This window comes from Temnothorax americanus, unplaced genomic scaffold (genome assembly GCF_048541705.1).
Source record: "Temnothorax americanus isolate GAGA-0224 unplaced genomic scaffold, ASM4854170v1 Scaffold12, whole genome shotgun sequence".
Lineage (NCBI taxonomy): Eukaryota > Metazoa > Arthropoda > Insecta > Hymenoptera > Formicidae > Temnothorax > Temnothorax americanus.
In genome coordinates, this window is record NW_027509253.1 from 1,834,351 (window position 1) to 1,858,154 (window position 23,804).

At 37.6% G+C, this 23,804-nt stretch overlaps 4 protein-coding genes across 10 annotated transcripts in view; 2 read left to right on the top strand and 2 right to left on the bottom strand.

Annotated features, from left to right (window-relative positions):
* The window catches only part of Myo61f (unconventional myosin 61F), a 35,177-nt gene extending 28,921 nt beyond the window's left edge, over positions 1 to 6,256 (top strand). For all 6 annotated transcript variants that reach the window (XM_077426734.1, XM_077426735.1, XM_077426736.1 and 3 more), the window contains 15 exons: positions 100 to 282; positions 391 to 597; positions 962 to 1,224; positions 1,904 to 2,073; positions 2,150 to 2,304; positions 2,567 to 2,695; positions 2,911 to 3,064; positions 3,296 to 3,527; positions 3,768 to 3,998; positions 4,218 to 4,377; positions 4,555 to 4,800; positions 4,917 to 5,132; positions 5,406 to 5,503; positions 5,639 to 5,741; positions 5,827 to 6,256. In XM_077426734.1, the coding sequence (XP_077282860.1) occupies positions 100 to 282; positions 391 to 597; positions 962 to 1,224; positions 1,904 to 2,073; positions 2,150 to 2,304; positions 2,567 to 2,695; positions 2,911 to 3,064; positions 3,296 to 3,527; positions 3,768 to 3,998; positions 4,218 to 4,377; positions 4,555 to 4,800; positions 4,917 to 5,132; positions 5,406 to 5,503; positions 5,639 to 5,741; positions 5,827 to 5,841 (2,562 nt within the window). In that variant the 3' untranslated portion in view covers positions 5,842 to 6,256. The remainder of the gene's footprint in view (positions 1 to 99; positions 283 to 390; positions 598 to 961; positions 1,225 to 1,903; positions 2,074 to 2,149; positions 2,305 to 2,566; positions 2,696 to 2,910; positions 3,065 to 3,295; positions 3,528 to 3,767; positions 3,999 to 4,217; positions 4,378 to 4,554; positions 4,801 to 4,916; positions 5,133 to 5,405; positions 5,504 to 5,638; positions 5,742 to 5,826) is intronic.
* A 78-nt stretch (positions 6,257 to 6,334) lies between these two features.
* On the bottom strand, positions 6,335 to 7,571 carry LOC143908909 (uncharacterized). Of its 2 annotated transcripts, none has more exons than XM_077426757.1 (3): positions 7,420 to 7,571; positions 6,660 to 6,824; positions 6,335 to 6,590 (listed from the first exon to the last, which is right to left on the bottom strand). In XM_077426757.1, exons 2-3 carry the CDS (start codon positions 6,757 to 6,759, stop codon positions 6,424 to 6,426), a joined length of 267 nt encoding a protein of 88 aa, XP_077282883.1. In that variant the 5' UTR covers positions 6,760 to 6,824; positions 7,420 to 7,571; the 3' UTR covers positions 6,335 to 6,423. The 2 variants fall into 2 exon arrangements, with proteins under 2 accessions (XP_077282883.1, XP_077282881.1); XM_077426755.1 differs by lacking the exon at positions 7,420 to 7,571 and adding an exon at positions 7,213 to 7,345.
* A 476-nt stretch (positions 7,572 to 8,047) lies between these two features.
* Positions 8,048 to 17,445, top strand: Rhogap1a (Rho GTPase activating protein at 1A). The gene is made up of 13 exons (XM_077426729.1): positions 8,048 to 8,546; positions 9,842 to 10,325; positions 10,563 to 10,797; positions 10,987 to 11,266; positions 11,340 to 11,519; positions 11,595 to 11,810; positions 12,024 to 12,143; positions 12,246 to 12,490; positions 12,778 to 13,042; positions 13,136 to 13,418; positions 13,579 to 13,849; positions 14,115 to 14,286; positions 14,380 to 17,445. Exons 1-13 carry the CDS (start codon positions 8,433 to 8,435, stop codon positions 14,800 to 14,802), a joined length of 3,288 nt encoding a protein of 1,095 aa, XP_077282855.1. The 5' UTR covers positions 8,048 to 8,432; the 3' UTR covers positions 14,803 to 17,445.
* Tbh (tyramine beta hydroxylase) lies at positions 15,273 to 22,940 on the bottom strand. The gene is made up of 12 exons (XM_077426749.1): positions 22,752 to 22,940; positions 21,509 to 21,964; positions 21,160 to 21,313; positions 20,936 to 21,082; positions 20,275 to 20,522; positions 19,922 to 20,075; positions 19,333 to 19,596; positions 18,754 to 18,984; positions 18,441 to 18,569; positions 18,141 to 18,315; positions 17,668 to 17,881; positions 15,273 to 15,411 (listed from the first exon to the last, which is right to left on the bottom strand). The coding sequence occupies exons 2-11, from the start codon at positions 21,646 to 21,648 to the stop codon at positions 17,736 to 17,738; spliced, it is 1,788 nt and encodes a 595-aa protein (XP_077282875.1). The 5' UTR covers positions 21,649 to 21,964; positions 22,752 to 22,940; the 3' UTR covers positions 15,273 to 15,411; positions 17,668 to 17,735.
* Positions 22,941 to 23,804: the final 864 nt, after the last annotated feature.

Consider the following 23,804-nt stretch of genomic DNA (forward strand, 5'->3'; position numbering starts at 1 on the left):
TGTGCAATGTTATCGATTTCTCTTGATTCGCTTGTTTTTGCAGAAGCATTTCGAGCGTTTGATTTAACATTATTGGATAACGCTTTTACGCGTTTTCAGGGAGACCCAGTCGGTGGAAATATCTTAAATTATTTATTGGAGAAGTCTCGAGTGATCCATCAATCGGTTGGCGAGCGGAATTTTCATATTTTTTATCAACTTTTAGCGGGTGCGGATGACGACACGTTGAGAAAACTGTTCTTAAAAAGAAACCTCGATACTTTTTTCTACCTAAGCAACGGGGTAAGCCTATTCGACTTTCATATTAAATTTTTTATAATTGAAACCTTTTCAGTTCTTTAAAATTTATTTTCTACAACCTCTTTGTTGACTCGTAAATTGACCTCTTAGACGAAAGGCACAGTGGATACCATCGACGATGCTAATCAATACAAAGAAGTTGTCCGGGCCATGAAGACCATGGAGATATCTCAGCAGGAGCAGAACGACCTGTTTGCTATAGTCGCGTCAGTGCTGCACATGGGTAACGTGGGTTTCTCGGAGGAGGACGGCGTGGCGACTATTCTGAAACCCGCGTCCGTCGATGCCGTCGCTACGGTAATTATTTATGAAATAATTTTCAATAATTTTTGTTAGATTTGTGGATTTGCAGATCTATGAATCTTTTACGAAATTGCATTTGACATCAACGTGATTCACAGTCGTTTGTACTCCCAGCGATCGAATAGATGTATGCACGATTGATTATCTTTGTATATCTTGGATGGATTTTGTTGATTATTCCAAGATCCGTTAAAAGATTTTTTAGCAAGTTAGTTTCGATGATGCTGACTTTTAATTTCTTTAAAGTTTCGAGGTACATATCTTCTATGTATACATAGTGTACCTCGAAACTTTTTTTTTGTCAATTCAGTACTTGCAAATTGTTCGATGTCACATTTTTTGAATCGTGATTGAATAGCTGCTAGGATGCGACGTGAAGCGACTGGCAAAGGCGTTTACTCATCGCACCATAGATGCTCACGGTGACGTGGTGGTTTCACCTTTGAATAGGGAATTGGCTATTTATGCGAGAGACGCGCTGGCGAAGGCCGTGTACGACAGATTATTCACCTGGCTCGTGACTAGACTCAACAAGTCTCTCCAGCCCCAGGCCAATCCTCGGCGCAAAATGGTCATGGGCATTTTGGACATTTATGGTTTTGAAATCTTTCAGAAAAATAGGTAACTGTCGAATAACAATTACGTACGCTTAAAGATTTTACAATAAAAATATTATGAGTGCCATAAATAATAATTTTTGAAAAATGTACTTTTTTAAGTTTCTATTATACATTTTATTTTACATTTTTATTATCCCTGGTGGAAAAATGTCTCAGAATTTTTCACATTATTAATCGAAATTTCTATAAAAATTTTAAGATTTTTCTCAGAATTTTAACATTTTCTCAAAATGTTGTATACGAATTGGAACATTTTTCAGAAAAACTCAGATAAAATAATAATGAAATATTTCAGATTTTTCCCACCAACACATTTTTGTAGAAATCTGAATAAATATGAGAAAATCCGCGCAATTTATTAGAAATTTTCATACAGATGCTGAAATATTCCGAAAATCCTCATCCAACTATTTCTGAAAGTATCTGAAAAGTTTGACATATATTTTTCATTTTTCAGAATTTTTCATAAATTTAAAATATGAGAAATTCTTAGAAAATTTCTGAGAAAATATGAGAAATTTTTTCTCTAGGGATATATATATATATTTCTTTATTTTCTATTCTATATCTTAAATTAATATTTTTATTCGAAGAGTGGAATTTTTTGACGAAAATTAATTATTACTAGACATCAATATATTCAGTTAACGATAATTCTCTCTTTCGTTACTTCAATATAGCTTCGAGCAGTTCTGCATTAACTTTTGCAACGAAAAATTGCAACAGTTATTTATACAACTGACATTAAAGTCAGAGCAAGAGGAATATCTGCGCGAAGGGATAACTTGGGAGAACATAGAATATTTCAATAATAAGATCATCTGTGACTTGATTGAAGAGAAGTATAAAGGTTAATTTTTTAAAAAATTCCAGCCAATTCACATTCGCGATTACACATTATCATTAATTAACCGTTAATGCGGCAGGAATAATATCATTAATGGACGAAGAGTGTTTGCGACCTGGAGAACCGACGGACATGAGCTTCCTGGAGAAGTTGAACGTAAATCTGAACAACCATCCTCACTACATCAGTCATAAAAAGGCTGATATACAAACGCAGAAGATTATGGGACGAGACGTAAGAATTTTATACTAAATATTAAATTGAATTATGAATAGTAATGTCTCGAAATACTGGAGAGAGAGAACTAAATTATTATTCGATTGTTTCAATTATTTTATTTTATTTTATTTTATTTATTTTAATTTGTTCGATTATTATATATAAATATATTATCTGCTAACCAATTTCTATTATTTATTGTAGCTATTATTAATATGACAATTATTTGTGAGATTTGTGCAAAATTGAGAATGTAAAAATAAGCTTGATATTTCAGGAATTCAGATTGGTGCATTACGCCGGCGACGTTACATACAACGTACGCGGATTCCTCGAGAAAAATAATGATTTACTATTTCGAGATTTACGTGAAATTATGTCGCATACAACGAATTCCATCACAAAGGTAAACATTTAATTTTTCCGTAAGAAAAAAGTAAGAATTTGTTTTTTAATTATAAAGAATGACAGTTTTGAAGTTCTCAATTTCGAAAATTAAAACGAAAGTACTTTCTTCTAATTTCTCTCGTATACTTTTCGCGGAATTTCTTGCAACTTTGGTTTGGTTTCGAATATTTTCTACGTTTTCTTGTAACTTTTGCAAATTCTTGTTGCTTACAGAGTGTATTCGATGTGAAAGATTTAACCAGTAAGAAGCGCCCGGAAACAGCCATAACTCAGTTTAAAAATAGTTTAAATAATCTGGTTGAGATTCTCATGGGTAAAGAACCGTCTTACATTCGTTGCATCAAACCTAATGATTTTAAGTTGGCCAGTAAGTAGATCTAAAGTAAGATAAAATTGAAATAAAGCAGTAATTCCCAACGCGGTGTACTTAATTAGGACACATTAAAATAATTCAATTCAGCAAATATGTATAAATATAAAAATAAGAATATTTAATTTCTATGTACACCTAGTTCGTCTACTAACAAAAACGAAAAAAAGGTGTAAAAAAAAAATCAAAAACTTAGCGATATGAAATTTATTGAACTTTCGATTTCAGATCAATTCAACGAAAAGATCGTGTTGCATCAAGTGAAGTATTTGGGCCTGATGGAGAATCTGCGAGTGAGACGCGCCGGTTTCGCATATCGAAGACCGTATGAGCAATTCTTGGAGCGTTACAAGTGCCTCTGCTCGGAAACCTGGCCGAATTACCACGGTCCGGCTAAGGAAGGCGTGCAGACGCTCGTGTGTCACCTCGGCTACGAGCGCGACGAGTACAGGATGGGAAAGTAAGACCGCGATCATCATTAAGCATGGTCGTAAATTATAACTCCCCATACAGCACAGATTGTTGCGGAAATTAAGCTTCCAGAAAGGTTTCAAATGATTTGGAACCTTTCTGGAAGCTTTCTGCAACAATCTGTGCTGTATAGGTCATATATTTTCCAAAAGCAAATCAATCGAATCTTGGAAATAATCGACGACTTAAAAATCATAATTTACGCTTGTTAAATTCGTTATCGTTACAGTACAAAATTATTCATCCGATTTCCTAAAACGTTATTCAATACGGAGGACGCGTTCCAAATAAAGAAGCACGAAGTAGCTGCCATTATCCAAAGCAAATGGAAGGGTATATTAATGAGAAGAAAATATTTAGAAATGCGAAAATCAACGATTGTTTTTCAAAAATATATTCGCAGGTGGCTCGCGAAACGCGCAGCCAAGAAACGACGGCAGGCGGTTGTCACTATCCGCAGGTATCTCTTATTTAACTTGTTCTTTCTTTCTATCAAATGAAACATATATCTATATATATAAGTTTTGTATTTAATATATATTTTACATATACTTTTTTTATTATGTATTTTATCATATATGTTATAAGCATATATCTTTTATAATCTACATAAACATATATTTTTGGTTTTTTTTTCAAGTTTATATATTTATATATTTATTATGCTAAATTGATACAGATTTATCGAAGGCTTTATCACACGGGATGGCCCGCCTACAGAGATCAACAAGGCATTTATTGAATTGGCGAAATCGCAATGGCTCATCAGACTTTCGAAGGCGTTGCCGCCGGGTGTCTTAAATAAATACTGGCCGCCATGTCCATATTCTTGTCAAGAGGTACGAAATAGGAATAAGAAATATAGTAGCTCGGCTTTCTACGTAAAAAATTCTCAGCAAAATAGAAAATACGTTGCCCGTATAGTTGTATAATTTATACGTATACATTGCTGTATAATCAATTTTTCATTTTCCGTTGCATAATAAACGATATAGTAAATATATGTAATTGCACAGGCATCAGAGCATTTGCGCGTAATGCATATGCTATGGAAAGCCCGTTGTTATCGAAAGGCGTTAAGCAAGGAGGACAAAGACCATTTTGAGTTAAAGATTCTTGCCGAGTCTTTGTTCAAGAATAAGAAGAAATCTTACGCAAAGAGTGTAGGTCCGAGATTTGTAACCGATCGTCTCGGTGAGGAGTACAAAGCACTGCGACAGAGCTTTACGAACAACATTTTGACATCCGGAGAAAACATAAAGGTAAAGATAAATCCGCGAAAAGTCATCGCAACACTAATTTTTTTCCTTTCATACTATATGTATTTACAATGAATTCTATAAAATGGAAATTCTAAAATTACAATCCATGCTTTTAGTACGCCACTCCCGTTATTAAATACGATCGGCATGGGTATAAGCCACGCGAGAGAGTACTCATTTTAACACAGAATGCCGTGTACATTCTCGACACCCTTAAAACCTTCAAGCTTAAGCATCGTCTACCTTACAAGGCTATCGAGGAGTTGGTCGTTACCAGGGAGTCGGATAATTTACTCATCGTTAGGATACCACCCGAATTGAAAAAGGACAAGGTTTATATACCTAGAATTTCAATAAAAAACTTAATATCTTTAACTCTAAAGAGAATTATTTCAAGCTAACAGTAAAAAATAAAAAAAGTATATAAGCAAATGATAAATTAGTTTCTTATAATGATATAATACGAAAATTCACAAATAATTTGATGTTTAGCAACTGGAATAAACTAAATTAGAAGTGAAAAGTAATTTAAAATTAAGTGATTTATTAAAATCAATAAATATATAAACAGGTGAATTATAGTTCCGCGCATTTCCGCTTTACAGGGTGATTTGATCTTGGAAGTTCCGCATTTAATAGAAGCGTTAACGAAAGCGATCGATATCACCAATCCGAATATTCTTAAAATCGTCAATACCGAATCGTAAGTTCCCATCCAATTTTTTCAACATTATATTTATCCCTTTAATGATATATTCAATGAAAATTCAATTTGGCTAATCCGTTGTTTGCTACTTTTTACCCTACTTCTACTAATATTTACAATGTCATGTCTCAGTGTGTCCCACAAACTAGTCAGCGGTAAGGAGGGAGTCATCGAAGTTAGGACTGGTGTCACTCCGGCGATCAGTAAAAATCGAGAGAATGGGCATTTATTAGTGGTAAGGATCCGACATCCCCAAATAATCCTAATCCTTTAGAGCAATCGTCTGTCCGTCGCAATTATTTTAAATCGTCGAATTTCAGGTCGCTTCCCCGTAAAACTATCCCAAGAGGATCTCTCGAGAACCGGAAGAATCGGTGCCACGATGTTTGGAGCAGCCTTAACACAATGTGATTTAGAAAATACGCAACAGAACATTAAGAAGAGATAATATATGACATTTTAATACATCTTTAAATTACACCAGCGATTTTGTCACCTTATCACGAAAGGGTGATAAAATGACAATATACAGGTCTTTCATTCCGACGTACAGATTACGTCAGAATTGTTGAAAGTATGGAAGGCCCAGAGTGCCATAAGGCCTCCTGTATAATATTTCCTTGTAAATTAGGTAATATTATTAAACGATATTTATTCTGATAGGAAGAAGGATAAAACCGACCGGATTGGTGAGTTCGCTCGTCAGTATAATTTATAAACGTTATTTAAATATAAACTAAGCTTCAGTTACGCGAGCGCAATAAATGGGAAGAAATTCTCTTCACTTTCCTCACTGTGACCACATCCCTTTTCCAATAGATAGTATCGAACAGAACATTATCTTTTAATTAAGAAAGATACGTACATACGTAAATCATGTATTATCGATGTAAGCAGGTATTATAACACTTAACGTATCACTGTTTCTTCGAACTGGAAGGATCTTTCTTTCTGAGGGTTTTTCTTCCTTCTAAGGCTCTCCCTCGCAAGTCATCTTCCACCGCGGTGTTCACTGTCTTTGAGATCATCTTCTTCAATTTCTGCGCTTCTTGCAACTTTGTCTTCTTCGGTTGAACGGGGGCATCTTTGAGAAAGATAATACATCTCAATATCATTATGATTCAAGAAAGCTTACTCTTTCCTAATCACTTACTTCCACGTCTTTGGATAGCAGGGCCTTTCTTGCTCTTGTTGGCTTTTGCCTTTGCCGCCGCCGGTAGCTTTGTCTTAACTTTGAGTTTTCCCTGCGGCATTATACTTTATCACTTATATGCAAGCTGAAGTTTATAGATTCAACAAATGTAATCGCTCATAAGCCCTGTAAAAGAAATGAGAGCACAAAGACATTAGACGAGTGCAGAAAAAATCTTCAGAGTGGATTAAATAATTAAATACATCAATTATACACAACGGAAGTATAATACCAATTTATAAAGTATATTTTTTATACGGAAGGATACGCGAGAATAATTTCCACCTCTATCAGATTAATTAGTCTAGTCCTAAGAATTAGAAAAAGATAAAAAGTTGTACCAAGATTTTAAAGTTAATCTAAATTAATAGAAATATACATAAATCTCTCGTACATTTTTCTCGTAACAATATTAAAGATTAAATTTACAGAACAGAGCTGATCTCTTTAATCATATATAAAAAAAATTTGCGAGAAATATCTTTTCTACGTGCAAAGTTATGCTAAATCGTACATTTTCCTCGTAACAATATTGAAGATTAAAACAAAGCAGAGGTGATCCCTTTAATTATACATAAATTTGTAAACTACATATTTTATATATATATATATATATATATATATAAAGTTATGCTAAATTATACATTTTCTTTGTAATAATATTGCAGATTAAATTATAAAAACCATGCGTTTATAGGTTATATCGCATTGCAATACGTACCGAAGCGCTCCAGTTTTTATACTAAAGGCTGGTTTACACAAATCGCGGACGCCGAATAACGTGACGCGTCGACTGGCGATTGCCAATCGACCAATCGCGGAGCGTTTTTGGCGCGAACATGTGGACGGAGGAAGCACGCAACGCGAAAAAAAAAAACGAAAAGTTCATTTCACGAGTTTATTAATGAATAATAGATGCGAGAAAGGCGCGCACGTAAGAGAGAAAAGGCAGGCATTTTACTTTTCGTATATTCTTTCACTCGTGTTTATCGCAAAATAAGAACGATACTTAATTCTTTTTTTTTTTTTAGAATTGCAACACGAAGACGTTTCTCTTCGTACACTCCGTTATCATTTCCCTTTCGTCGGCTATCGTTGTTCATATTATTTATTGCTGCGAGGTACAGAGACAGAAACGCGAGCGTTAATTGCTAAAACGAGGGAATATCATTACAGAATACTCCACCGCGCGTGTAAATAAAGAGAAACCGTACGCGCGCCGCAGCGAGCTGAACGAGCGAGGAATTACGTCGAACGCGGCATGGCGTCGGCACGCTAGGTGGGGGAGGGGGGCGAGAAGGAGAAGGAGGAGGAGGGCGATAGGCCGCGCCAGCGGGCGACGGGGATCGGAACGTGACCTACGCAGGAGATGTCGACAAGATGACAGCGGCCGTATGACTACGCTGGCTGGCTGGCTACGCCGTTGCCCGCCCGCGACACGACGAGAGTCGAGGAAACGTCGTTTCGCGCCGGGAAGTGCGCCAGGAAGCGGCGGCTGCGTTGAGTGCGGCGAACGGGGCGAACGAGAGACCTGACGTCGTCGTCGTCGTCGTCGTCGTCGTCGTCGTCGCCGTCGTCGTCAGTCAGCGGCAGTGGTGCCGCGCCCCCGTGCGATGCGCACGAGTGGTGAGTGAGCGAGGGATCCCCGCGCGAGGAGGAGTCGCCGACGAGGAGTGCCGTCGACCTCTCCCACCCCCCACCCCCCCCCGCGCGCGCGTGTCCGCGGCCGGCGGCATGAGCGTGTTCGGGGACTTCCAGCGTGTCTGGGTGCAGCGTTTCCCGGACAGCGCCTTGCCGGCTGCCTGGGAGGAGGATGTCAGGGCGAACCTGGTCAAGCACAAGCAGAAGGTGAGTCCGAACATGCGCGACGACTCTCCTCCGAGGAGGGATATTGTTAACGATTGATCGAAGTTGCTAAATTTATATCGACGAGCCTCGCCGCCGCCGCGAGGACCGCAGGGTCCGCAGGTGCGACCGGATAATTGCGAAGCGAGGGAATCCGGACATCCGGATATGCCGTGTGAAACAAGGGTGAAACCTGCGTCGTGGCTGGTGATAGTGTCGCAATACTCGCAATGTATCCGCCGAGCGTTTATTAGTCACGTGTGAACGATCTGTGTGTACGCCCGTGTATACGTGTGCGCGAAAGAGGAGAGGTTTTTATTTCGTTCAATTGACATCCTGGAGGGGCCCCCCCGATGACTCACCCGTGTAACGGCCGGAGTAACCGAGTTTTTTTACACCATGAGTCTTTAATCAAGTTTCCGAGAGAATTGATGAATTTTTTTTTTAAGTAACAACGTGGGTGATACGAGATTGTGCGATTGAGAATGCAACGTTGCGCAAGGACTGTGGGTGGTGACTGTAGTAAAGTGTCGCAATGTTTACCAGGTATTTATTAGTCAGACATGGGAGTTTATGCGCGTGTATTAGATAACGATTCTCTCTATGAAGGTTCCTTTTCGCGCCACTTGAACGCCGATGTGTGGAGGAGGAAGAGAACGGCAAGGAGAATTTTAATTTCTCCGCTTAATAAAAACTTAGTCATGTATAATTCAATTAACACCGTTGTTCACACAATCGCTTGATGACTCATCGAATTAATTGTCCGTAACCTGTCAGTGACAAAGCACTTGCGACATTACGACCACCAGTGGTATTATCGTTCTCTTTAACATTTACATTGAGATTCTGATAAACGAATAAATGTATAAGCAGGAGAAGAGAGTACGGTAAACATTAACTTCCTGCTTGTGTGACCGCCGCTGAATCATTGCGGAATTATCTCTGGTCGTGTTATCAGAACGCCGAAAAGAAGTTGATTATAGTTATTACATTGGGTCATCCTGAAAGTTCACGGCGTTACATATATTTATCGATTTTTATTCAAATTTTACTATATAAAAAGGCATTTATAAATTTATTTAAAAAGCAGCAGAAAATTATATAATTATATAACAATTTTTTTTCTTAATTAAAGTGTATTTAAAATATAATCTAATGAAATATATTTTTACACAATGCAATTTTCTTAAAATATAAAATAATGAAGAACATTTGCGATTTTTATTTTCTATAAAATGACAGAAACCTTTCGAACAATGTATATCACGAAGCACGCGGTGCGTATTCTTTCTTTGCAGGTGACAGCTTTGAGAGAAGAACTCGAGAAGGAAGAGTTTTATGTGGAGTATTTGGAGAGATTGCTGGCCGATGTCGAGCGACACAAGCAGCTGGCTAACAATATCAGCGTGAATACGTCTGAGAATAAACAGGAAGCGACGACGGAAACGCAGTCTCAACAGGATTCTCAAGTGTCGGAAAACAGTTTAGCGGACTTTTCGAATTCGCCGAGTTCTCGGAATGTCGGACCGTCCGCGCCTTCCTTGACGGAACGGGAAGACATCAGCAAGTTTCAAGACAAGTGCGTGTCCGAGTTGAGCTCGACTCTCGGAGCGGCTGGTAAGCGACCGAAGAGCGAAATACCAAGGAGTCCCGAGAAAGTGCCTGAACTTAGAAGAAACAGTGATCCAGATGTGCCAAGTAATTATGTTACAGTGATTGAAGTCACCGGGAGTTCGAAGAAGGACAAACATGAGGAATCTCTCAAAGAAGAGGATGAAAAAGGTACCTTCCCTTATATATAATTTTTTTTTATTAAACTTTTGAAACTCTGTGATCTGTATAATTGTTGAAAGAGAGAAATTCGAAAAGTGAATGCATCTAATTTTAATCTCTTACCATTTTATGAAAACAAAAGTTCTGCTTTTAAAGCTCTATAAAACCATCAATTTTATGTATATTAGAAATTATATTATGAAATGTATATGAAATCTGAAAAATTATTATTTATTCACTAAACAGACTTAGAAAAAGCTATCAATGAAGATGGCGAAGACGGCGACGCAGAGGCATCGGAAGAAGAGCCCTATTACGATTCAGTAGCCTTGGATCAAACTGGAGAATACGTTTACATTGACGCGCGCGTACCCACTGTCAATAGTAACAATGGTAGCAAGGCCGCAACTCGAAGACCACCCTCGCTGCCAGATTCGCCGGGCAATCAGAGTAATTATGTCAACATCGATTATTTTATACAGTAAGTCGTTTGTTATCTCTCGCTTTACTTTGATTAGAACACATCGGAACCATTAACTATGCGGAGTACAAGCGTCTCAATTACATTGTATTTTTTTAAGTTACAAATATACATTTATTAGATAAATTTACGCGAGTACTCCCTAGTTAAGGTGTGGAATATGTATATGATTGTGCGCATTACTTTCAGACACAGAGCAGCGATGGATAGCGAAGATGAAGAGGGTGCCAGTCCGGCGCCCCCGATTTTGCTACGTGCTCTCAGCACGGACAATGAAACCGGCAGCAGTGACGCCGAACCGCTGAGTCTGAGCGAGGGTAGCTTGGAATCGCCGACCCCGACGACGCCGCGTAGACAAGAAAAGAGCAAGGAGCGCGAGGACGACAGGACGTCGATGGTCAAGTGTATCGTGAACTCGGTAATGGAGAGCGAGGCTGTATATGTGGAGTGCTTAACTGTGATGTTACAAGTAAGTTACTCGACGGTTTAAATTTACGAAAGAGTTGTAAGAGCTTATTCACAATGTTTCCCTGTTCTTGTAGTATATGAAAGCTATTAGGGCAACTTTAACGACATCTCAACCGGTCATCTCGGAAGATGAATTTGGCACGATGTTTTACAAGATTCCGGAACTGCATGCTCTGCATCAGACGTTTCTGGACGGTCTTCGAAAGAAGACGGAAAAGTGGGACAGTAAGACTACTATAGGAGAACAATTTAAGGTAGTACATATAATTTGACAGTCTTAAACGAGACGAGTAAAAGTTGGAAAATCATTATTGTCACGTTGGTTTCAGATTATGGCCAGTAATATAGGATTATATGGTGCGTTTTTGCATAATTACGCTCGCGCGACCGATACTGTGCGACGATGCTCCGCCCACTCCACTCAATTTGGAGAGATCACTAGAGATATAAGACTCAGGGGTTTTCCAAAGGGCCCGGGTTTATCTCTGGAAGATTTGTTACATAAGCCAGTAGCTCGAGTGCAAAAGAACGCTTTAGTTTTACACGTAAGTAATTTGCCGCGTATGTATCTGCAGCATGTATAATGTACCAGTGTATACAATAGGCTTGTATATACAACTTTTTATGATCGATAAAATCGTGATAACGGGCTACGACAAACTTGAGATCTAGAAATACACTTTATTGTGCTACAATTTTTTTTTATCTTATCTTGAAATTTTTGTAGCGATAATTCTCTTATCTTCAATGGCTTTTAGGATCTTCTCAAGCATACGCCAGTCAACCATGCGGATCATGCGCCCTTGTCGGAAGCTCTTGCTATGACCAGAAACTTCCTAGATGAGTTCAATATTATTCAGACGAAGTCTATGTTTCCGGTAAGATTTACGTAAATTGCAATATATACATATTTTATCTTATTTTATACAACATTGTGCAACTGTGTTTTTTGTACCACCTGATTTTTTTTTCTTACGCAGAGTCACGATAGAGCCCAACGAAGATTGGTGAAGAATTCGTTTGTGGTCGAGCTGTCTGATGGTCATAGGAAGTTGAGACACCTCTTTCTCTTTAACGATGTGATCGCCTGTGCGAAGTACAAAGCGTCTGGCAGGGATAAGTTCACGTTTGAATTAAAGTGGTACGTGCCGGTAGCGGAAGCCACTGTTACGGAAGACGGCATAGAGCCACGTGAGGCCAGTCCTGCTAATGTGGTAGCTTTAAGGTAAATCAGCAAAACACTTATAATCCGCCGCGATATCTATCATCAATGACGAAGAGTAGTGGTTCATCGATTGTAAAAAAATATTGTAAAAAATATGCTATCACAGATTAGTCATCAATGTTAAAGTACCGCGTTATAAAGTCAACCGGTTATCAAACTAGATAATCATTAGTCAGCAAAATAATACACTAATACATTATATTAATGGAAAAGCCGAACAAATGTTTTTTTGTCTCTGATATTAAATATCTAATTAAATTAGAAATAACTTGAAAATTATCGGACAGGTCACAAGCGTGTACAGTACGCGATCAAATTCTGTGGGAAGAACGAAACGATGAGAAGCGAATCCGACTAGGTGGTAGAGGATCGGAGAAGAATCGCAAGAAACTCGCCGAACTTGAGGCTCAGCTTGTATTAGCCTCGCCGAACTTAGTCCTGCGCGTCGCGCACAAAAGTCAACAGAACCGAATACAAAACTCTTACACCTTCTTCCTGTCCAGCGAGTTTGAGCGTTCCCAATGGGTAGAAGCGGTAGAGGCGTTACAACAGGTCATTAATTCTTTCATTAAGACTATGTAATAATCTATTGCAGTTTGTTATACTATATTTGATAGAAGAATTCATGTTGCTGGTACTTTATAGGGCGGACAGCCTCCGGGACAGCTACCATTGTCGATGTACGAACTGCAGGCTTGGGTCACCGCTTGTCGGACGTATCTACAGACCGACATGGGCAGCTACCTGCTAAGATCGGGACGCGACGAGAGCTTGCTGCTGGGTGATCTTCATCTGACGCTGCTCGGTTTGACTCCGCCAGGCTTAGACAGAGTGGGTGATCTCTATATCATCGTAGAAGTCGACAGTTATGGACATTATTTCAAGAGAGCGCGAAGTCGCGTCGCCAGAGGTCAAGCTCCGATTTGGGGTAAGAAACTTTCTTCGCTCCTGTTTTACAAGCTTTATTTGATATTAATCTACAATCTTATTAAGTACAAGTAATGCATGCCTAAAATATTAAATTCTTTATATTACGATAATATATTAACGTTTTCTACTTCACTTAAATTTTCTTTTCTTTGATACAGGCGAGACCTTTGTGGTAGAGTTGGAAGGAAGCCAGAACGTTAGGATCTTGTTGTACGAGGAATGCGGCACACGCTCAGTATTGCGAGGTAAGTGCATTCAACGGTTGAGCAGATCTTGGCTCCAATCTGATCAGGTGGAGAGGTCGCTAAACCTAGGACCCGCGACATTGGATGTGGCACTGCGTTTTGTTCCCAGCGAGGTCACTCTGAGGCGAGTGCCGTCGGCCAAGCCACAGGGTTTATTCGGCGCCAAGATCCAGCAAGTTTGCAAGTACGCACGATTTTATTTCAATCAAAACAGTTAAGACAATTAAAAGTGTGCTTCTGACTTCTCTCTTTCTCCCATTGAATTTTAATTAAGAGAAAATAACTAAATATTCCAATCACAAAGAATCTGCAATTGAAATAAACAGAAAGTTTCTTACTTCCTTTTAATACAGTTTCTCTGAATTTTACGGATTTATTTATGAAATATTCTAAGATATTTTTTTAATTGGAATCGTTAGTAATTATTATACTGTTTCGTGATTTTGTAGACGAGAGAAACGCGATGTGCCTTTCATAATAACGGCATGCGTGCGAGAGGTGGAGAGACGCGGCGTCGGCGAGGTTGGTCTGTATCGCGTTTCTGGCTCGGCGTCCGATGTGGCGAGGCTACGCAAGTCGTTCGAGAGCAACTCATACGAAGCGGAGCAGCTACTTAAAGAGGTACGTTTGCAATTCTAGCTTTTCTCGCGTCCGTAATAAGCAAGAGAAATGTTTTCTTATTGCTGATATTTCTGTATGCGAACGTGGATGCAGGTGGACGTGCACTCGGTGACGGGCGTATTAAAGCTGTATCTGCGTGAGATGCCGGAGGCACTATTCACCGATGCTCTTTATCCGGCATTCCTGGAGGCCTTCCAAACGAGTGATTTATCGCGGGGCGCTTCCCTGCGCCGCGTTTATGACGGCTTGCCTGCCGTCAACAAAGCGGTGATCGACTTCTTGCTGGCACACCTGACCCGTGTGAACAAGCATGAGGCACAGAACAAGATGTCGCTGCATAATCTGGCCACAGTGTTCGGGCCCACGTTGCTGCGACCCGGTACCAGTAACTCGCGCAGCGACGCCAAGAGCCGCGATCCTCTCGCTGCCGGCACCGTCGACGTGATGGCGCAAGCTGGCATTCTTTACTGCTTCTTGCAGTTACATATACAACAACAGAACAATCAATCTCTCTAGTCGACAAACTCCCCTGATCCTGAACGCGATTAACGCTGCTGTTCGATTTGAGATCGGTAGGTAATTGGCAACGGGAACGCGACCATTTTCTTCCCGACGAAGCAAACGCCGAAAAGACGATGTAATGGTGTCTGAAGAACAGCCCGGTAACTCATATCGATATCGTTCTATACTTAATCTTACAATTAATTCATTTATTGAATTTCAAAGATACGTAATTTCTGTTATGCCATAATGTGTCACATCATTTATAACGAATAACTTACGTAACGAATGCTTCCATTTATCAAATAAAGTTTTATAATTTTTTACGCGATTGAAGTCAGAAACTTTTCATTTAATTAAAATTTTTTTTTATTTGCGTTAGATGCAATATAAAGTTTGTTTTACCGAATTTCGATGAAATGACTGAATTTTTATTTTTATTCTTTTTATTATTATATTTAATTAATTAAATTAAGTCAGAAAATCAATCGCCAATTTCCGTCCTTCAAACACCTGTCAGATGTCTTTTGTATTGCGCGCTGGCACAAGTAATCCATTTGTATCGTTGGTCTCTTTTGTAGTTTCGCGTGACGTATCTCTTTTTTCGCGATCCTGAAGTAGAGCCTGGAAATATATTAAAGCGAATAGAGTGGCTTTGATGAAACTTCCTAGGAGGATAAAACTCCTATACTCCATACGCGTGCAAAATAATGTAGCCAAGCTGCTCTTATAGAACGTATATAAAGCGTAATATTAATAATAATATATATATACATATATCTTTTTACTTTTGAGGTTCATAATATATTTTCTACTTCATATTGTCTGAGCTGACAATGTCGCTCGCGCGCAATCAAATTGATGATCTTTTCTAAAATGAGATTTTTGAGATAAAGAAGAAATGGTGCAGAAATTTCAGGTGAGAAATTGGCCAAAGAGAGAATATTAAGAGATAAGTCGAAATAAATTGGTAAAATTGTTATATTATCTTTGTATATTAAAAGTGTCTTGAAAATTTATAAAGAAGAAGAGAGAGAGAGAGTTAAAAAGTAAGAATCTTTTAAGGGAGAATAAAAGGTAAAATAAAAAGATAAAATAATAAATTTTGTATAAAGTCCGAGATCGAAGTTTTTAAAGCCTGAAATTTGTGTACGGGATATGCAATTTGGCGCGTTTGTGCTTTAGAAAATAAGTACTTTTTCACTTGACGTGTGTTCCTAGCAGAGAATCTAAATCTTTTTATACGAGCCTTTTTGTATATCCGTTGCAGGAAGCAACCTATCGCCCTAAGTAATATGGATACTGTACTCTCGTGTACTCATACAATAGCGTACATCTCGGAGAAACATTACAACATTCGGGAAAATAAGAAAGAGAGAGAGAGAGAATGATTTGTTCTTCCTTCGAGATTCTACGGAATTCAGGGAACGACGTTCCTCATAATGTGCAAAAATCTGTTATACACGTATAATGTAATAATCGTCCATTCCATTTCCTCGAGTTTTCTAAGAAGAATTCAACAGATCGAATCTTCGCGCAAAGAAGCTCGGAGTTTTGGCCCAAAAAGACATACGACTGCAAGAAAGAAGCCCTCCTTATTCCGTCAAAGTGGTATCTTTTGACAGTAATTTTGATTAATGTGAATCCTTTTTTTATTACCGTCTAAATGCAGCTTAATGAGATGCCAAAGAGAAAGGTACGTTCCCACATATGTAGAGTGTCTCGAAAATCGTAATTTATATATAAGAAAAAGGCAATCTCTTTACAGAGAAAAAATAGTTGAAGAAGCAGAATAAGTTTATTCTTACACGAGAATCTTTGCTTTTTCTTATTTTAAAAGAAAATTTATTTTAAATCCATAAATTTTCAGTGAAGTTTTTTTTCGATCTTTAAAATTACTTTTTTCGAAAGAAAAGAGATGTTTATATATTCTGAAAATTTTCTTTTTTTTTACAAAACTGCTAAATTGATTAATGAATTACGATTTTTGGAACATTCTATGGTAGAAAAATATACTATAGTCGATAACGAGAGACAAAACACAAACACGCGAGTTCAGCGATACAAGTTAACGGAACTCGGTACAGAGTATCTTGCGTATTATGCCAGGCCGTCTAAGTTTACAAATTACATAAAAGAGAAAGAAAACGAAAAAAGAGCCAAGTCTGATGAGAGTGTTCGATAAAAAAAAACGAAGACATAAGAAGTATTAAATTGTTTATGCTCGAACAAAGTAGGCAACTATTGTATCTCGTGCGTATGAAGGCAACCGCGTGCGTGTTTGTGCTTGTTTATTTGTATGCGTGTATTATCTTCCTTTTCCCCGTGTATGTATTATACCGTAAAAAAGAAATACCGCATATATACCAAGATTAATTTTGATATCGTTTTTAAGGAACGTTCGCCTTTTTTTGTACATTGATACGAAGTGTAAAAACGAATTTCCTCGACTATTATTTGTGTTATTATTAATATTATTAATATTATTACTCCACATATATATATATATATATATATGAGACAATTATCGTCACAACTATTTGTTACAAGATTTGATCAAGCTAGCTTGTTCGCAGCGAAATGCGTACTGTACTGCCAAAAAGTGAAGAAACACACTTAAAGTGGATAAATATAATACTGAAGGTTTATAAACTTTTACATCGATCTGGATTTTTTTTACATTTCACCTCGATGGGACGCCGTTGGTCAAGTTTCAATTTCATGTGGTATAAATAACATCTAATAATCAAGTAGCGCATCATATCAAAAGGAAGCACTGCCAAGTTTAAGAATAAGCATCGCGTTTTCAGAGAAGATTGCAAAGAAGCAGCAGGCAGCAGGTAACGCTTTTGATATGCTTTGTATTGGAATTTTAATTACTCGTTTGTTCCCTCGAAATATCCACACGGAATGATTGAGTAACTTATATTTTTGAAATCAATTGTAATTCACATCTGGTCCGAGATCTCTTGCTGTATTGAAGATTCCAGACAATTCCTGGCCGGCGGTGACAAAGGCAATCTGACGGGTGTGGCCGCGATATTATCCCACAAGCCAGGTAACCGGGAGCCGTCGGAGGCGTTACACTGCATCCCTAATAAATCAATTGAGAGTTGAGCAGAAGAGAAAGGGAGGAGAGAGAATTTTACGATACAGAGATTGAAGATTATTGTAGAGCTACAGATGTATTCAGAATAATTCATCGGTAATAATTTAAAACATTTTTTCTTATATCGCTTATATTAAATTAAAATTAAAAACAAATCGTCAAAAATTCTAGAATACAAGAATTGATGGAATTATAAATCAAAATTAATGGAGTTACACGTGATTTTTAAGTATCGACTGCGAACCTAAAGGTGCAGCTTCATAGAGATCGTGAAGAGCTTCCACGCGGACCTTGGTCCACTCGATGCTCTTATAATTCGCCGAGATGCCCTTTTCCGTACTGGTCCCTTGACTTTCCCATTCTCGCATATAGCGGAAATACGTTCGCAGAGCGTCGTCGCTTATGGCACTCTTGCACACCTAATTGTAACATAGAAATTCGTATGGCGATCAGTTATACGAATTTTTTTTCTAATGGGATCCGTGCGAATGAATATATTTACTTACTTTCTTATTTCTTTATTTTACTAAGAAATTTAGTTTACCTCTAATTGCGCATTGGGATAGTAATGAATGTAATTAACACACATCTCGTCGGATATAGCAAAGCCGCCAAGAGTCACGTTATCTCTTTTCATAGTGTTGTAAGTGCATGTAGTTATCAGAGAATCCCCCTGCAAATTATTTTATTTTTTTAATAAGGACACCCAGCTGTGTGTGTGTGTGTTTTTTTTTTATTATTAACTTTAATACGTGATGATTCGTAATGAACTATTTAATTTATTCACTCTTATTTATTATCTGTGTGTGTGTGTGCCTTATTTCTATATATTTGTTTGCTTTAGTTAATTCTGTTACCGGCAGGATGGTCACCGGTTTCGGTAGCAGTCTGATCTCCTGGAAATGAGTGGAGTAATGATTGTCATAGTTTAATTGCGGCAACTCTTCGCCGTTCCTCACATGACGGGTGATGACTTTGGTACCCGTCAGATGCGTGTGCAGTTGAGAGCCGAAAATGTGAATGCCACTTTGGGGCAATCCGACTCCGGTGCATTCCGCTATGCAGTGACCGGACAGCGTAAAGGCTTCCTGAAAAAATAAACGAGCTTGATTTTAAATTCGAAGATTACGCATCCAAAAATTCGTCTCTTTTTTAAAAGGAGATTTGCAGATGGTCATAAGCGCATGCATACTTTCGAGATAAATTCAATGAATGAATTTTAGATATATTTAATCGGGTTAAGAATTTACATTTATTACTTACGTATGAAATAAAAAGAATATATTTACTTAAATAATTTTTATGTAAAAGATATCTGTATAAGTGTAAAATTATGATGCGAACTTTATTGTTTCGATTTAACTGTTTAATTACGTGCGTCAGCATGCGCTTATAGTCGAGAAATTTTTCAAAAATCAATCAATTAGTTTTTTCACCTGTTGCGGGGGTATGGCCATCTTATCGGTGTACTCGAGACCAAGCTCGATGACACCGGCGTCATACTTTCTGAGAGCCGTGGTTAGAACAAATCGGATTCCGGAGGAGTCGACGACGCCTTGGTGCAGCTCGGGATTATTGTAATGTACCTCCAACATGGTATACGGATTGAAATCGGCCCCACCGATGGATAGACCGGCTTCTTCCGGATACACAAATGCGTCGGCACCCATCGCCCACGCTGCCAGCACCTTCTTGCAGATCTAGGTGATTTGAAATGAATAACTGAGCTAAATTTGTAAGTCACGATCGAAGACACAAATTTAATTCTCAAGAGAAGAGTACTCAATTTTTTTTTAACCAATGATATATTTCGTAATTGAAAACATAGATTAATAACTTAAATCATAAAATGAATACGTTACTCTTTAATTTTTAAGATTTCTTTATGAAATTCTTTATTTTAATAATAGAATGTTCGAAGTAGTTCAGATTCTTTATTTTAACGGTGTGAGAAAAGCAAAATTTTCTAAATTATCAACATATGCGATATCTGCTGTAGGCATTGCTTTATGAGAAGACAACTACCTGCGTTTTTTCGGGTCTATCTGCTCCGTCACAGGGTCCATCGTACATTGGAACTTCTAGATTCACGGATCCGGCGCAATGAAAGACTTCCATGTGATGCACAAGATGTTCGTTACCCGCTTGAATAGCGGGGCCAAATTGTAGGATATGATGCCTATTAGTAAATATATATTTCTCTATTTATTTCTTTATATATTTATATTGATTGAAATCTTCAGAGTAAAGAATCCAATTGGTAAAAGCATAATGAAATATCTAAATGGGTCCCAAATTAACCAAAGAATAAAGTAATAAAAAAATATTATCGATGAAGTATGCAGATCTCACTAATTTACCGCATATCTAATACGCACTTTTGTCTTAATACTGACGGCAACTTAAGCACACGACACCAATAAGTGGTCTCCTTCTTCGGCACTTGAACCCGATGGGCGAGTAATTCGAGCTGCCAGGCGTTCGCGGGGAACTTGGGCTTTTTATGGGATACCCTGTGCAACTCGGTACGGGACATGCCTGACGATTTTGCGTCCGATATCTCAAGGCCGGCCAAGGAGGACAGCGGTCCGCGACCGCGGAGCCACACTAGGTGCGTGGTGCCTCTCTAAAAAAAAGAATATAAAATAAAAAAAACATTTTACATTCCAACTTCTTACGATTTCTCTGTCTCTGGACAAAGGCATCGCTCAACTGGAATATGTGAATCAAAGGCTTAAACATTTTAAAATTTGTTTTTCCTTACAGAAATTTAATACTGGAAAGTAGTGATTTTAATCACTTATTTTGAGTGTTAAAGGCACTTAACAACAGTGCTTTTTAATACTCAAAATAAGTAATTCTTCACTACCTTCCAGTATTAAATTTCTGTAAGGGTCGCTTTTATATAAAGTGCTAGACTTAAAAATCTCAACTCTGTCAAGTCTTCCGATGATTGTTACGTGTTACATTAAAATGACAATATTCTTTTAGTCGCTTCGCAGGTTTTCAAATCACATAGATATGAAAAGTCATACTCACCTCAATGATATAATCATGCTCGTCGCAAGTATCGAACTTGCGGGAGAATGTGAATTTCATGATATTACCGCGTCTTTTCCATGCGAAGTTTTCGCAGTTCTGCTGGGTGTCCAGATGTAATTTCCCGTCAACATCCGTCCACGAATCCTGCCGATCATCGACAGAAATAAAATCAATTTTTTCGTATACAACGATTTAATGCTTTACATCACCGAATATCTTACTTGAAGATGAATTTGTTGGTGCCAGTCAGGCCACAAGACGCAGTAATCAGCCGGTTTCAGTTCTCCGTAGTCGGAAAATCCGATCGCGAACCAGGTGCTATCATTGCCGACGTAATGAATCTCCACGATCGCCTGTTTGTTTATTAGATCCACTCTGAAAACGAATCACAAACTAAGAAAAGTTATAATGATATTGATAGTCTTTAAGTAACTAAAAATAAGAAAAAGAATTACACAAGTCATAGTACACACGCATGGAGAGTTTATGTACAAGTTTCAAATTAAAATTATATCTTTTCCTGCAGATAAGCAATTATACAATGGCGAACGATTTTGTTCGAAATCGCACCTCCAGTGGAAAGTCGCCTCCGAGCCGAGCGGAACTGTATGCACCGCGTTCTCAGCTACGTTTTCACCGATCGAGGATTCGCTTCGGGACCAACCCGAGTGAATGCCCGCGAGAGCGACCAGCAGAAACAGCATCATCATTAATGTAACCAAATCCTTTTTAAATCTGCCTACAAAGCGATTCAGCGAATAAACTCGTCGAGCTTTGTTAACTCGGATTTTATGTCAAATTTATTCTGATTTCTTGAACGTCGTTTATGAAGTATACAGAGTTGTATCGCGGAGTCAGCAAAGGATGGATCTACACTGAAGATCCTTACTGCGGACTTTCGTATCTCGCAGGATTCCGCGCTTGCGGAATGACGCGGGGTGCGCAAGCTCGAGAGAATTGGTTTACAAATGGGACACCCCTTCGCTCTTTATCTAGAGTCGCGTTTATGATCGTTGTTTGAGCTGTCTGAGAAATAAAAATTAATATTAGTTTAACTTTTAATCTAATTTAAATTTTGTTTATCATAGAATATTTAAATATTTGTATTTCTGTTTAGCATTACACACATGTTTCTCAAAAAAATAATAAGGCAATTCAATTTGTTTAATGTAAGTTATTTTTTTACAGATATTGCAGTACAATAGAGAAGAATTTTCGTGCTTTTTCGAAGTGAGTTTATTTTGTTGAATTATACGGAATGTAATTATGAATTTTTATCCGTTCTTGTTTTAAATATTATAAAGTGTTGGAATTTATAATGCAAATATTTTGAAATATGAAATATAAGTAATTTAGAGAGGTAAGATTTTGATTTCAAAGTTAAAATTAATTTATATGAACGTAAGCTCATTTTAGATCGATTAAGAAAACGGCGGCAATTTCCAATAACTTGATTAATAAAAGAGAAGGGAATTAACTGTCACAGATTGCCAATTTAGAGCTTATCTCTGACAGATCTTTTGAAGCAGTTTATAAATTATAAAAGAAAACTCTCAGCTTTTTAATCACTTATAATTTGAAAGCTACAAATATCTTAATATTTTATTTGATTATTTATAAATCGGTAATAACTAACAGCAACTTTTGCCACAATACTTTTTGCCACTTAAAGATTTATACTACGTATAAATATTAATCTCCGTTCTCTAAAGACAAATTTTCTATATTCTACTTTTGAATATAAATAAATAAAGATAACTTGATTTCAGATCGATCGAAGAATCTGCGATTAGAATTAAGAAGGGTCTCTTACGAAATCCTGCCTGGAGAAAGGGAGAACGTCTTCATATACGAATATATTCCGAGGAACTTATATTGCATTCCATTTGTGGAGCGTGCCTTGCGACCGGACTGCAATCAAGAAATACCAGGCAACTTATTGCGGCAGAGGCTCTTTATTACGCGTGATTAATGGAAACGATTCGTGCGAGGAAGATGAATTTTAGGAATGTCGATCGTGAAGTAAGTGAAAATGCGAATTATTTTTAGCTGTGTTTTATTTTTTCGCTTTGATCAGCGTTACATCTGCTTACGCAATAACACAAGCAGTCAGTGAAACGTGAGAATTGTCACATATTAAGACGATTATCATTAGATTGTTGTATACGAGAAATGTATTTCGAAAATCTTATTATCGCGAAACACTTATAAACTAAGCACTTTTTAAGCATTAAAATGATAACTTTTGCGAAGTGTAATTTGTAGATTTTTCAAGTTACAAAATAATATATTTAGACGACTATTTGAAAGAAACTTGAGAAACTTTTCGTGTAAATTGATTGTAATTGATGGAATGTGCGCTTTAAGTGTTTTATATATTATTGTTGATAGTCTTAGTTATGACGCGCCTGTGAAGTGCCTGTGGCGAAACAGCTGCCCTCGCTTAACAATTAGAATCAATCATAGCTCGTAAAACTATCGCTCGCAGTAAACAACTCATCTCGTATAAAAAGGAGTGTTTTAAAAAATTGATGGCAAACTGGAACTAAGAGAAATTTGATTCCAATGAAATCGGTGATAAATGTAGAATTTCTTGTATTCTTTAACTTCTACTGTGATGCTGAGAATAATAGATATACTGAAATGAATTAAAAGAAATTGAATTTGATATTTATAATTTCTTTATTTGACTTCTTTATTATTGTGATTTTGTTCCTCTTGAAGTTATTGCAGTATATATACTTGTTTCTTCGCATCGAGTTTTCCCAAACATTAATTGCATTCTGCTGCTTCGATACAAAAATTATTGTGAAATTTAAGAAGTTATTCGCTCAGTTGAATCACTACATCTCCTTTCGTTATTTTT